We start from the raw sequence: 12,462 nt of genomic DNA, 5'->3' as shown, positions 1-12,462 counted from the left end.
GGATGGGCCAGGCTGAAGCCAGGAGCTAGGAGCTTCTTCCATGTCTCCAACGTGGGTGGCAGGGGTCCATCAGAAACGGAACAGTTGCGACATGGACCAGTGACCATACGGGATGCCAGTGCTGCAGGCTGTGGCTTTACCAGCTACAGCACAGCACTCCTCCCTTACCTCCCCAGTTAGACAAGATTTTTAATATTTTTCCAAATAATGGTATAACTGGTTTAGAAGACAATAGGGTTGGGTGTTGTGGTATAGACAGTTAGGCCACCACTTAGGAGCTCATATCCCATATGGGAGTGCCTGGAATGAAGTCCCACTCCCCACTTCCAATCCAGCTTCTTGCTAACACCCTAAGAGGCAGCAGGTAATGGCTCAAGTGCTTGGATTCTTGTCATTTATGTGGGAGACACAGAGAGAATTCGTGGCTAATGATTTTGGCCTGGCCTGGCTCTGGCTGTTGTGGGCATTTGGGGAGTAAACCAGAGAATGGAACATCTCTTTGTGACTCCATCCTTTAAATAAATAAACAAATAATATCATAAAAAAATTAGATTCAAGAGACTTTTCTATAGTGGCTACATTCTATATAATAATAGGTCTTATGCTTTTCAGTGCACTTCACTTTCAGGTAGCTTTCTTAGTGTTCCTGTTTTGTCTATAATCTCAAAGACTTCTTTACACTTTTGACATAAGGAAACTTATGAAGCTCTGAGTTTTCCATTTTCAGTCTACTTTCAAAAGATTTTAAGCAAAACCTTTACACTTCATAACAATGTGTTGCATACCTCAACATAACACAATATAACACTACACTCCTCCACAATAAAAATTAAGAAAAATCCCAGGATTTAGAAAAAAGTACAAGGAATAACTTTGTGTTCTTATACCAATTTATATCAAAATTCAGGATTTCACTGGATTCAAATTGATAAGAGGTGTAAGATCAAGAAGAATAAAATAACATACAATATTTCAAATACAGTACTACTTTTAAAATATAAAATTCTGATCCCATTTTTAATTACATTTTATTTTAAATTTTATTACATTATTTTAAATTTTATTTATTTATTTATTTATTTATTTATTTATTTTTGACAGGCAGAGTGGACAGTGAGAGAGAGAGACAGAGAGAAAGGTCTTCCTTTGCCGTTGGTTCGCCCTCCAATGGCCGCCGCGGCCGGCGCGCTGCGGCCGGCGCACCGCGCTGATCCGATGGCAGGAGCCAGGAGCCAGGTGCTTTTCCTGGTCTCCCTTTCGGTGCAGGGCCCAAGCACCTGGGCCATCCCCCACTGCACTCCCTGGCCACAGCAGAGGGCTGGCTTGGAAGAGGGACAACCGGGACAGAATCCGGCGCCCCGACCGGGACTAGAACCCGGTGTGCCGGCGCCGCTAGGCGGAGGATTAGCCTAGTGAGCCGCGGCGCCGGCCACATTATTTTAAATTTTAAATTACATTTAATTTATAAATTCTGAAAAACATCTGCTTAGCTATCACTTACCCTGTAATAAAACCGAGGAATGATCTTATAGAATTCATTTGTGTTTTTCCCAGCTCCTTTCCATTCGGAGTAGTATTTCGTAAACAAATCCATTTCTTCATCTTTTAATTCTTGTTCACTTTTTTTTCCTGGTAACAAAACAAATGAAGGGGAGAAAAGTACTTTTAAAGGAATATTATTTATCAGGTCCATTATCTACTACAGGTCATTTAAAATAGTTGCAATGTGGGCCAGCACTGTGTCACAGCGGGTAAAGCTGCTGCCTGCAGTGCAGCATATCATATGGGCACCGGTTCTAGTCCCGGCTGCTCTTCTTCTGATTCCACTCTCTGCTATGGCCTGGTAAAGTGGCAGAAGATGGCCCAAGTGCTTGGGCCCCTGCACCTGCGTGGGAGACTGTCAAGAAGCTCCCGGCTCCTGGCTTCGAATCGGCACAACTTTGGTTCTTGTGGCCATTTGGGGAGTGAACCAGTGGAAGGAAGACCTTTATCTCTCCCTCTCAATCTTTAGAAAAACATAGCTGCAATGCCAACAAGGCTTCATAATTGTGCTTATAAACTGAACATGGGGACCCGTGCTGTGGCATAGCAGGTAAAGCTGCTGCCTGCAGCACCAACATCCCATATGGGCACTGGTTCAAGTCCCAGCTGCTCCACTTCCAATCCGGCTCTTTGCTATGGACTGGGAAAGCCGACAGTAAGGGAAAAGGATGGACGGAGGTTTGGGAGGTGACAAGAACTCGGTGTTATTACAGTGGATGCCCTAGGAAACACAGCAGACGTGCCCGAAACACCTGCTCTAGGTTAGCGGATCTGGGTCAACAGTGAGACGACTCATCCTGGTTCGATTTTTCTCCAGCCACTTTCAGCTGCCCGGAGAACGAATGTGGAAGAAGAAAGATTTCACGAGCTTGGTTAACAAGCAAGTGTAAAGGAAGGGAAAGGGACAAAGAAAAACGGATTATTACAGCTAAAACGAAAAGGAAGGAAGTGACTGTGACAGAAAGGCTACAGGCTCAATGAATGATCGCGGTGGGGTCGAAGAGCCGGTGGAGCCAGGGTTCTCAGTCACCGCCCGCCAGTCCAGATCACAACCATGTAAGTAAGTGCTCAGGCTAAGGTCTTCGCTCCCGAAGGCCCTTCCTAGCGAAGTTTGGGAGAAACCTCTGCGGGTCACAGAAACACATACCACCACTCCGCCTCCTGGGTCCGGGGATGCTACAGAAGCGCGAAGTGCGGCTCGCACTTGCTCCTCCTCCCAACTCACCGCACGCCTCCCAACCCCGGCCCGCCGCAGAGTCTAGGCGCCCCCCACCCCGCGCCCCCGCCAGCCCAGCGGGCGGTCCTGCCCCAACTCACGGTTTAGACCGGTGTTGGGCGTCGCTAACCGCCGACGAAGGACTTCTTTCCAGTCCATGGCTGACTCCCGCGAAGCAGCGCCTGCATTTGCTGTATATTAACCGCTCCTCCCCCCATCAGTGCTGACGTCAGACGCCCTCAAGCTACGTAGAGGCTGGGAAGGCCTACCAATCGCCATCTTTGACATGGGCGGAAGTCTTGGCTAAAGGGGCAGGAACTCCTGTAGCTGTCGCGGTGGATAGGGCCGTATCTCTAACTGGGAAAAGCAGACATGAAAGAGATGGAAAATAATCCTGCTTAAGAAGCGTCCACGTTTCACCAAGTTCGATTTTAAAGGCCAAGGTAAGGGAGCCCACGATTTTGTTTCCTTATCGTGGGCCTTTGGCGCGTGTGCCCCACGTGACTCAAGAGTCCTTTGCCGTTTCCGGCTAGAGGGAAGTACTTTGGCATTTTATTTTAATTGAGCTTGAGGCCCTGAATTTTGTTTTAAGTAAGCTTGACGCCTCAGTAGCCGTCTTCTCCCTCTTTTGCTACTATAAGCTTCCAAATCTTTTTTTCTCGCGGTTAAGCGGAGCGGAAACGCGGGCGTCCGGCTCGGGCACGCCTCGCGGGCCGTGGCTGGCGCGGTGCATTGTGGACCCTGCAGTTTGCTTCACGTTTGTGGGCCGCTGAGGCGTGAGTGCTGTGGTGAGTTGTGCAATGAAGTGAACTTCATTGGCTGCTGACAGGTACACGGTTAAATTGGCGCCTTTCCTGGACCTCGCTTGTAGGCTCGGCTGTCCCCTTCCCCCTCTTTCCCTCATCTGACGCGTTTGCGGCCCCGGGAGATTTGCTATGCCGCGCGGGAGCCCGTGGCTTTGGCCGCCCTCGTTATTGTTGGTGGGGTTGGGGGCTTCTATTCCCGGTTTTAACTTTATGCTTCCTTTCCCGCAAGGCTCCCATGGGATCCTGCCCTTTTTTACAGTTGTGAACCTCCTGTGCTTTTCCCTCGGATTCACGGGCTGGATTTTAACAGGCACCAGGAGCTCCCCGCCCCGACCCCCGGATTAGGGTTTACGACCAGTGTTGGATATCCCCAAGTCGCCGCTTAATAGAGAGGGCTCACCTGCCTTCGTTGCTACTACATAGCCCCCAAAGCAGACCCGTATCTGTGTGTAAAGAAGAAACAGAAAATCTCCTTTTAAAAAGTTGGCGCATCACTCTCGACCTCCTCCATTTCTTCATTTTGCTGTGGAAGTAGGGGGTTATGAACATCTCTCGTCCCATCGGGTGCTGATTCCGTTGCACGATGGCGTTCTGTATGTCTGGCATTCGAAGTTTTCCTAAACTTTGGGAGAGCAACCCATACGCTGGGCTACGTCCAAGGCATTCTTACATCTCCCTCTTTCTCACAAACTGCGTTGGCATCAGGAACGACCATAGATGGTTTTCTCTTAAAGCAATGTCTCCACAAAACACCAAAGCAATGAACCCGCTGATTGCCAGGGGCAGACATCTCTGGAAAGCAAATGAGGGCAATAAAAAGCAAGTGCCTTTGGAGTCTTCCCATCTTTTCGCAGCTGGAGCAGCTGAGAAGCGATCACAGAGGAATCCTCCGAACAAGGATCGGGCCATGCCTCCCGTGAAGGGCACTATTCAACTTCCTAAACAACCTTTGAATTTAGAGGAGTGGGATAAACTTAAGGAAGATTTCAAAGGAAAGACCAATTTTGAAATTTGGATCAGCTCTCAGATGGCTGAGTGCCATAGCTCTGTAGATGTGGCTAAATCTCTACTGGCATGGGTGGCCGCAAAAAACAATGGCATTGTAGGCTATGGTGTACTGCTGAAATATTTGTATCTCTGTGTCATTCATCAGCAAACGTCAGAAGTTATTGACGTCTACGAAATCATGAAAGCCAGATACAAGAGGTTAGAGACTGGGGGTTACAGTCTTCTCATCCGAGGATTAATCCATTCTGACAGATGGAGAGAGGCCTTGCTGCTATTAGAGAACATTAAGAAAGTCATGATCCCTTCAAAAAAGAACTATAATGACTGTATCCAGGGAGCCCTCCTTCATCAAGACGTAACTACAGCCTGGAATTTGTATCAGGAATTGCTGGATCAGGGTGTTAGTCCTATGTTGGAAACTTTACAAGCCTTCTTTGATTTTGGAAAAGATGTAAAGGATGATCACTATTCAAAGAAACTACTAGACATTCTTTTGTATCTAAGAAATAATCAGCTGTATCCTGGGGAGTCGTTTGCACATAGTATAAAAACATGGTTTGAGAGGTAATTTTGATTTTTCTTTATATGTGTGGCTTTATTTTAGTAACTACATGCAATAGTAAATAGCCATTGTGGGCCCAGGCTGAAGCCAGGAGCCAGGAATTCAACCCTGGTCTCCCACATGGGTGGCAGAGGCCCGAACACTTGAGCCATCACCTGCTGTCTCCCAGGGTGTGCATTAGCAGGAAACTGGAATTGGGCCAGGGCTGAGACTCAGACCCAGGCACTTGGATAGGGGATGCAGGCGTCTCAGTGCTATACCAAAATGCCCACCCCAGAATCATTGGTTTTGTTTGAGATATCTGGTATGATGTGAGATTTAAAAATTGTACTTGTGGCCAAATTTTTTTCTTTTAAGATTTATTTGTTTTATTTGAAAGGCAGAGTTACAGGGGGTGGGGTGGGAGATCTTCCATTCCCTGGTTCACTCCCTAAATGGCTGCAATGGCTGGAACTGGTCCAGGAGCCAAAATCCTCCTCTCGGTCTACCAGGTGTCTGAAGGGCTTCAACACTTGGGCCATCTTCCGCTGCATTCCCAGGCACATTGGCAGGGAGCTAGATCCGAAGTGGAGCAGCCAGGACTTGAACCGTTGTCCACAGGGGATGCTGGCGCTGCAGGCAGAAGCTTAACCAGCTGCACTACAGTGCCGTCCACCCTGCCAAACTTAACAGTAAGAAAAGGATCAGAGTTGTAGTATTTGGATGGAGTATTTCTTGGGCCACGTTAGGGTTTTTAGAAGTTCTGGATTATCCCATCATGTAGTTGATCTCTTTCCAAAGCTCTCTTCTTTGGTTTTCTTTTGCTTTTATTCGTGTAACTGATTACATACCTACTTGTTGCTTCACTCTTACTCTCATTTCTTCATCGTTAATTTGCCTTAGGCTCTTTCTTAAATATTCCTTCATTCCTTCTGATTTTTTTTAAAGCATATATTATGTTGATAGCTCTTTGAAATAGCAATTATGCTTAGTCGTTGAGTATCAACAGAAGAGGAAACAGGTTTGAAAATCTTTGAGTGCCAAGAAGTTTGGATTTTACTATTAGCAATAATGCTGGTTTGGAAGTGGAGTTTTAGAGAGGTAATTGCTGTAACAATGAGAAGAGTAAATTGAGAAGAATTAAGATGGGAAACAGATCTGTTTGGGTATGGTATTAGGTGAGGTGAGAGATAATGAAGTTCTGAATTAAGAAATGGTGAGGGAAAGAAGCAATGGGAACTGAGGGCAGCACTTGTTTATGTTAGAGGCCGAGGAAAGGATAAGTTGAGCAAATAAATTAAAGTTTTTGAATACATCCCATTAGGATGGGGACCAGGAGTGTTTTGTTATGTAAGATCTTTTGGGATGACATGTCCAACCTAACGGGGAGTACAGTACCACTAGTTTAATTACAGTGTTGTATAAGACAATAAGAAACATTACTGTGACTGCGAATAATCCCCAGCAGCTTTGTGGAGAAGGTTAGGGTTGAGTTTGGTTTAAAGGTTACTTGGCTAAGGACATCTTCTCTCTGTACAACTGTAGTGAAGGTGTATTGAGGAAGATGAGGGGCGGGTGGCAGAAGGAGAAGCAAAGCAGGAGCTCCAGGGTAGAGTACTGTCTGCTGCTCACGCCATCACAGTGTAGGAACCAGTCTGTAATTAGATGTGCCGGAGAAGTAACCTGAACTTTTCAGAACTTTTGCTCACAGAGTTTCTGAATATGATGTCTGATTGGGTTTTATGAACTTTTTTGTAGTGTTCCTGGAAAACAATGGAAAGGACAGTTCACCACAATCCAGGAAAGGTAAGAACCAATATCTAGTTTACCTTTCTTTAAGAAACGTTATTTATTCTTGTTGATCAGAGAGGCAGAAAGATGGAGGCTGACAAAGCTCCTTATCTTCTGGTTCACTCCCTAAGTGCCCACAGTGGTCTGGGCTGGGCCAGGCAAAAACCAGGAGCTGGAAACTCAATCCAGGGTTTCTCATGTTAGTGGGCCATCACCTGCTGCCTCCTAGGGTGTGCATTAGCAGGAATCTGGAATTGGGACTCAAACCCATGCACTTTGATTTGGGATATGAGTGTTCCAACTGGTATCCTAACCACTAGGCCACACTCTAGTTAAGAGTTTATAATTTGGGGCCAGGGCTGTTGTCGCTCCCCCTCATCGTGGAGGAATGACACTAAACCCTGGCTAGGTTTCCTATCCGAGTCACGGCACCATTATGTCGCTCCCCCTCTTCGTGGAGGAACGACACAGGACCCTGCGCTGTTCTTTTGTCTGCTCGGCCCTCCCCGGGTTTGCTGCTGGTTCTTCCCGGGTTGGCTACCGTCCCTTCCACCTCTGTGGAAGGGCGGTTCCCCCTGCCACTTTCCCCACTTCCGCGGGGGAGCGGCACACCGCCGGCCTGCTCTCTCGGGGGCTGCTCAGATGTTCCTCAGGTGTTCCTGGTGCATGTTGTCTCTCTCCTCCTTTATAGTCCTCTTCCACCAATCCCAACTCTGCTACCCACACGCCGAGTATGCTGCTCTCCTCCAATCAGGAGCAGCTCCTACAGCTTGTCAAGTTGGTGAAAGGCAGCTGTGTAGAAGCTGTTTACTCCTCTCCCAGCGCCATATTGTGGGAGAGCAGATGTATAGAATAAGTCTTAATTCCAGTAACAGTCTAGTCTGAGTTGCTCCCCACAGGCTGTGGCACATAGGTTAATCCTCCGCCTGTGGCACCGACATCCCATATAGGTGCTGGTTCTAGTTCTGGCTGCCCCTCTTCCAATCCAGCTCTCTGCTATGGCCTGGGAAAGCAGTGGAAGATGGCCAAGTGCTTAGAAGAAGCTCCTAGCTCTTGATTTCGGATCAGCTCAGCTCTGGCTGCTTTGGCCATTTGGGGAGTGAACCAGCGGATAGAAGACCTTTCTCTTTGTCTCTCCCTCTCACTGTCTGTAACTCTACTTCTTGAATAAATAAATAAAATCTTAAAAAAAAAAAAAAAAGAATTCCCGAGGGGAAAAAGCTGTGTTTTGCCTAAAGAGACCTTGCAGTACTCGAATGTTTTTCCTGTAGGTACTATGAGCCTGTGTGAAGTCTTAGCGATGTTTTCCCTTGAAATTTGAGACCAATTTGTATTTTAGGGATTACTTTAAAATTTTCATCCAGGCGCCCAGCAGTCTACTCTTTTGGGTTTTCTAGCACACTAATTTGTGATATTATTGAGTTCAAAAAATTAGATGCATGTGATGATTCAGAGTTTTACTTTTTTTGTTATTATTACTATTACTTTTTGTTTTCCTCATGTCCTGGGGTTATTCATTTTAGAAAAAATATTTTTCAGTACATTATTTAATATAAACAATTACAATTACAGTGGTCAGTGTCTGGGCTGTGGAAAAGCCATGGAGTCTATTCACCTGAGTCCAGATGAATATGAATTCCTCAAGACAAAAATCATGAGGGATGTGATAGATGGAGGTGATCAGTATAGAAAGACGACACCTCAGGTGAGTCTAACGGGTTTTGTTGTTCTTAGATTGTGTAGAGCAGGGATTGGCAAGTTTTTCTATGGAAGGTCAGATATTGTAGGCTTTTTTTGGCTACAGACACTACACAGAATGAGTGGGCATGGCTGTGTTTCAAAGAGAGAGAGAGAGCAAGCTTTCATTCTCCAAATGTCCACAAAAGCCAGGGCTGAACTAGGTGGAAACCAGGAGCCTGGAACTCCATCTTTCTGGGACAGGGACCCAAGCACTTGAGACATGCCTCCCAGGATGCATTAACAGAAAATCAGAAGTAAGACAGGGGCTGTCGCTATGGCGTAGTGAGTAAAGCTGCCACCTGCAGTGCTGGCATCCCATATGGGTGCTGGTTCAAGTCCTGGCTGCTCCATTTCCGATCCAGCTTTCTGCTGTGGCCTGGAAAAGCAGTAGAAGATGGCCCAAGTCCTTGGGCCCCTGCACCTGCATGGGAAGAGTTGGAGGAAACTCCTGGTTCCTGGCTTCAGATTGGTACAGCTCTGGCTATTGCGGCCAACTGCGGAGTGAACCAGTGGATGGAAGATCTTTGTCTCTCTCTGCCTCTCCTTTTCTCTCTGTGTAACTCTTTCAAATAAATAAATAAATCTTTAAAAAACAAAAGAAAGCAGCCAGGACTTATGCCAAATGGCAGCTTAAACCACTGTGCCACAACATATATCTCTATAATTTTGTTTACTTACAGTTTTTTTTTTCCCCTGTGAGATAATTTTGGGAGAAAACCTCAGTTAAGTGAGAGTCTTCTGTTTTAAAAGTTTACTGGCCGGCGCCGCGGCTCACTAGGCTAATCCTCCACCTTGCGGTGCCGGCACACCAGGTTCTAGTCCCGGTCGGGGCACCGGATTCTGTCCCGGTTGCCCCTCTTCCAGGCCAGCTCTCTGCTGTGGCCAGGGAGTGCAGTGGAGGATGGCCCAAGTCCTTGGGCCCTGCACCCCATGGGAGAGCAGGAGAAGTACCTGGCTCCTGCCATCGGATCAGCGTGGTGCGCCAGCCGTAGCGCGCCGACCGCGCCGGCCATTGGAGGGTGAACCAACGGCAAAAGGAAGACCTTTCTCTCTCTCTCTCTCACTGTCCACTCTGCCTGTCAAAAAAAAAAAAAAAAAAAGTTTACTGTACTTAGACAACAGGGCCAGCAGATGGCAATAGTGTAACATAGAAAAAAATCACTTTAGGTTATGGCCAGATCAATCCAGTTAAAAGATTTAGTGAGCTTTTAATATTAAAGTGGAAACTATCAGTGCTATTTTTTGGTCAGGTTACTGATAGTGGGTAAAGATAAGAGCTGTGTATGTTAATTTTAAATGAATAAAGCAAAACTTTAAACAATATGTGTCCATTTGTTTAACTGCATGAAACTAACTGGGCATTGATTAAGATCAAAAAAGTGAATTGGGAACTGTGTGAATAGCTTTTTGTTCTTATTTTCCTTCATTTTTAGTAATAACATTTGCAGCCCCACTTTTTTTTCTTATTCAACTTCACAGATAAGAATTTGATTCTTTTTTTTTTTAAGATTTCATTTATTTATTTGAGAGGCAGAGTTACAGAAGATGAGAGAGGCAGAGAAAGGGCGAGACAGAGAGAAAGATCTTCCATCTGCTGGTTTCCCCCCATATGGTTGCAATGGCCGGAGTTGGGCCGATATGAAGCCAGGAGCCAGGAGCTTCTTCCGGGTGTCCCACGTGGGTGCAGAGGCTCAATCATTGGGCCATCTTCTACTGCTTTCCCAGGCTGTAGCAGAGAGCTGGATTGGAAGAGGAACAGGCTGGACATGAACTGGCACCTATTTGGGATGCCTGCACCACAGGCAGAGGCTTAGCCTACTATTCCACAATGCCAGCCCCAGAATTTGATTCTTTAATCTTACAAGGGAAAATTTCAAGCATATGTGAAAGTAGAGAGCCTGGTATAATGGACTCCAATTCAGTAATTATTAACATATAGCCTTCCACCCATTTGTCCTTTACCCCTCAGATTATTTTTAAGCAAATTCTATAATCATTTGTCCTGCAAATTATAAATTCACTTTTAAACACCTTTAATTTTTTAAGAAGTAAGCACTCTTTTGTAAAATTATATTTTTCTTATAGAGTAAGAAATACTTTAGTACAGGAGGTCTTAAAATTTGTGGTCTCAAAACTTTTATCTTAAAAATTGAGGACACTGGTGAATTTTTGTTTTACATAGGGTTATATCTGTTTATAATTTCTGTATTAGAAATTGATTCTGAAGTGGCAGGTGCTTGTAGCCAGCCTCCTTTGGTGCAGCTGTGTTAAGCCAGCCTCTGCCTGCAGTGCTGGCATTCCTTTGGGCACTGGTTCGATTCCTGGCTGCTCCCCTTTGATGGAGCTCCCTGCTGATGCACTTGGGAAAGCAGTGGAAGATGGCCCAAGGGCTTGGGCCCCTACCATCCAAGTGGGAGACAGGGAGGAAGTTCCTGGCTTCTGGCTTCAGCCTGACCCAGCCTTGGCCATTGTGGAGTGAACCAGCATATGAAGGCTTTTCCTCTCTGTCTCTCCTTCTGTCTCTGTGTAACTATGTAACTCTGCCTTTCAAATAAATAAGTAAACAAAACAAAACCAAAAATTCACCCTTTGGGACATCCAGGCTCTGTTTTCAGTTTCAGCTTCCCCCTAATGTACACCCTGAGAGGTAACAGTGATGGCTCTGGTGCTTGGGTTCCTGTCACCCACATGGGAGATCTGGATTGTGTTCTGAACTCCTGACTTTGGCCTGGCCTAACTCCAGCTGTTGCAGGCATTTAGAGTGTGAACTGGTGGGTGGGAGTTATCTGTCTCCCTCTTCTCCTCCCCCTCCCCCTCCTCCTTCCCTTCCTTTTCCTTTTCCCCCTCTCTTTCAAATTAAATAAACAAATACGTCAGTCAGTAAGTAAATAAAAAAAGGGGCCGGTGTTGTGGCACAGTGGCTGATCAAGCGCAGCTTGATGATGGCATATTGGTCCAGCTTGTTTGCTCTAGGGGCACTTTTTGAGGATATTTGTGCTTCCTTTGGAGCTGAAGTGTCTTGTGCTGCCAAAACCTGGGTAACTTGGGCATCTTCTGTTTTTTTGTGGCCATGGATGCCTTTCACCACTTCCTTTTTGGCCTCTAAACCTTAGCTTTGTGTTTGGCTTTGAAAGGAGCAGGGGTTTCCTCCTTATCTTTCCGTGCCATCTTGATGAGCACGGTCAGCAGCTTGCTTTTCATATCTGCTTTCTGTGGTCAGTTTTGGTGCATAGTCTTAGTTGAAACATGTAAATAAATTAGAGGTTCATGGGAGATATAGTTGGAAAAGTATTTTGTTGGCTCATTTAGATAAATATATGGCATTTTCAGATAATTGCAATTATTATTTTTTGATACTATACCCAAACTCCACTGTATACTTGTGAAGAAATGAGAGTGAAAAGGACCTGTAACATCTTAGTGTTATGAAAATAGTTTTATACTTACAGATCTCCTGAAACAGTCTTGGGGATGCCCAGGGGCCCTTGAACTACACGTAGTTTTAGGAAGTATTCAGCTTTTCCTTCATATTTAAAAATGTTTTTTCTTTAATTATATGAGAGGCAGAGTTGCGGACAGAGACAGGGAGAAAGAGAGAGAGAGAGATCTACCTGCTGGTTCATTCCCCAGATGGCCACATTAGCCAGAGCTGGGCCAATAGAAAGCCAGGAGCTTATTCTGGGTCTCCCACGTGGTTGCAGGAGCCCAAGTGCTTGGGCCATTCTCCACTGCTTTCACAGGCCATTAGCAGAGAGCTGGATTGGAAGCAAAGCAGCTGGCTCTTAAACTGGCACCCATATGGGATGCTGGTGCTGCAA

General features: G+C 45.9%; 2 protein-coding genes across 20 annotated transcripts in view; one reads left to right on the top strand and one right to left on the bottom strand.

Moving 5' to 3' along the window:
* PPP2R3C (protein phosphatase 2 regulatory subunit B''gamma) overlaps positions 1-3,056 on the bottom strand; it is a 40,969-nt gene extending 37,913 nt beyond the window's left edge. For 2 of the 4 annotated variants that reach the window (XM_002718140.5, XM_017348262.3), the window contains exons 1-2: positions 2,860-3,056; positions 1,502-1,629 (exon numbers count right to left, since the gene is read on the bottom strand). In XM_002718140.5, the coding sequence (XP_002718186.2) occupies positions 1,502-1,629; positions 2,860-2,917 (186 nt within the window). In that variant the 5' untranslated portion in view covers positions 2,918-3,056. The remainder of the gene's footprint in view (positions 1-1,501; positions 1,630-2,859) is intronic. The other 2 variants (XM_070053754.1, XM_008269502.4) reach the window with 2 other exon arrangements.
* A 7-nt stretch (positions 3,057-3,063) lies between these two features.
* Positions 3,064-12,462, top strand: part of PRORP (protein only RNase P catalytic subunit) — a 154,660-nt gene continuing 145,261 nt past the window's right edge. For 3 of the 16 annotated variants that reach the window (XM_070053740.1, XM_008269497.4, XM_070053743.1), the window contains exons 1-5: positions 3,064-3,201; positions 3,429-3,546; positions 3,794-5,136; positions 6,872-6,919; positions 8,477-8,609. In XM_070053740.1, the coding sequence (XP_069909841.1) occupies positions 4,148-5,136; positions 6,872-6,919; positions 8,477-8,609 (1,170 nt within the window). In that variant the 5' untranslated portion in view covers positions 3,064-3,201; positions 3,429-3,546; positions 3,794-4,147. Of the gene's footprint in view, positions 3,202-3,428; positions 3,588-3,793; positions 5,137-6,169; positions 6,215-6,871; positions 6,920-8,476; positions 8,610-12,462 lie in introns of those variants that run through there. The other 13 variants (XM_070053738.1, XM_002717946.5, XM_070053741.1 and 10 more) reach the window with 9 other exon arrangements.

The sequence above is a fragment of the Oryctolagus cuniculus genome, chromosome 12 (genome assembly GCF_964237555.1).
Source record: "Oryctolagus cuniculus chromosome 12, mOryCun1.1, whole genome shotgun sequence".
Taxonomy (NCBI): Eukaryota; Metazoa; Chordata; class Mammalia; order Lagomorpha; family Leporidae; genus Oryctolagus; species Oryctolagus cuniculus.
The sequence above is the reverse complement of the archived record's forward strand: the minus strand, read 5'-3'. Positions and strand labels throughout refer to the sequence as shown.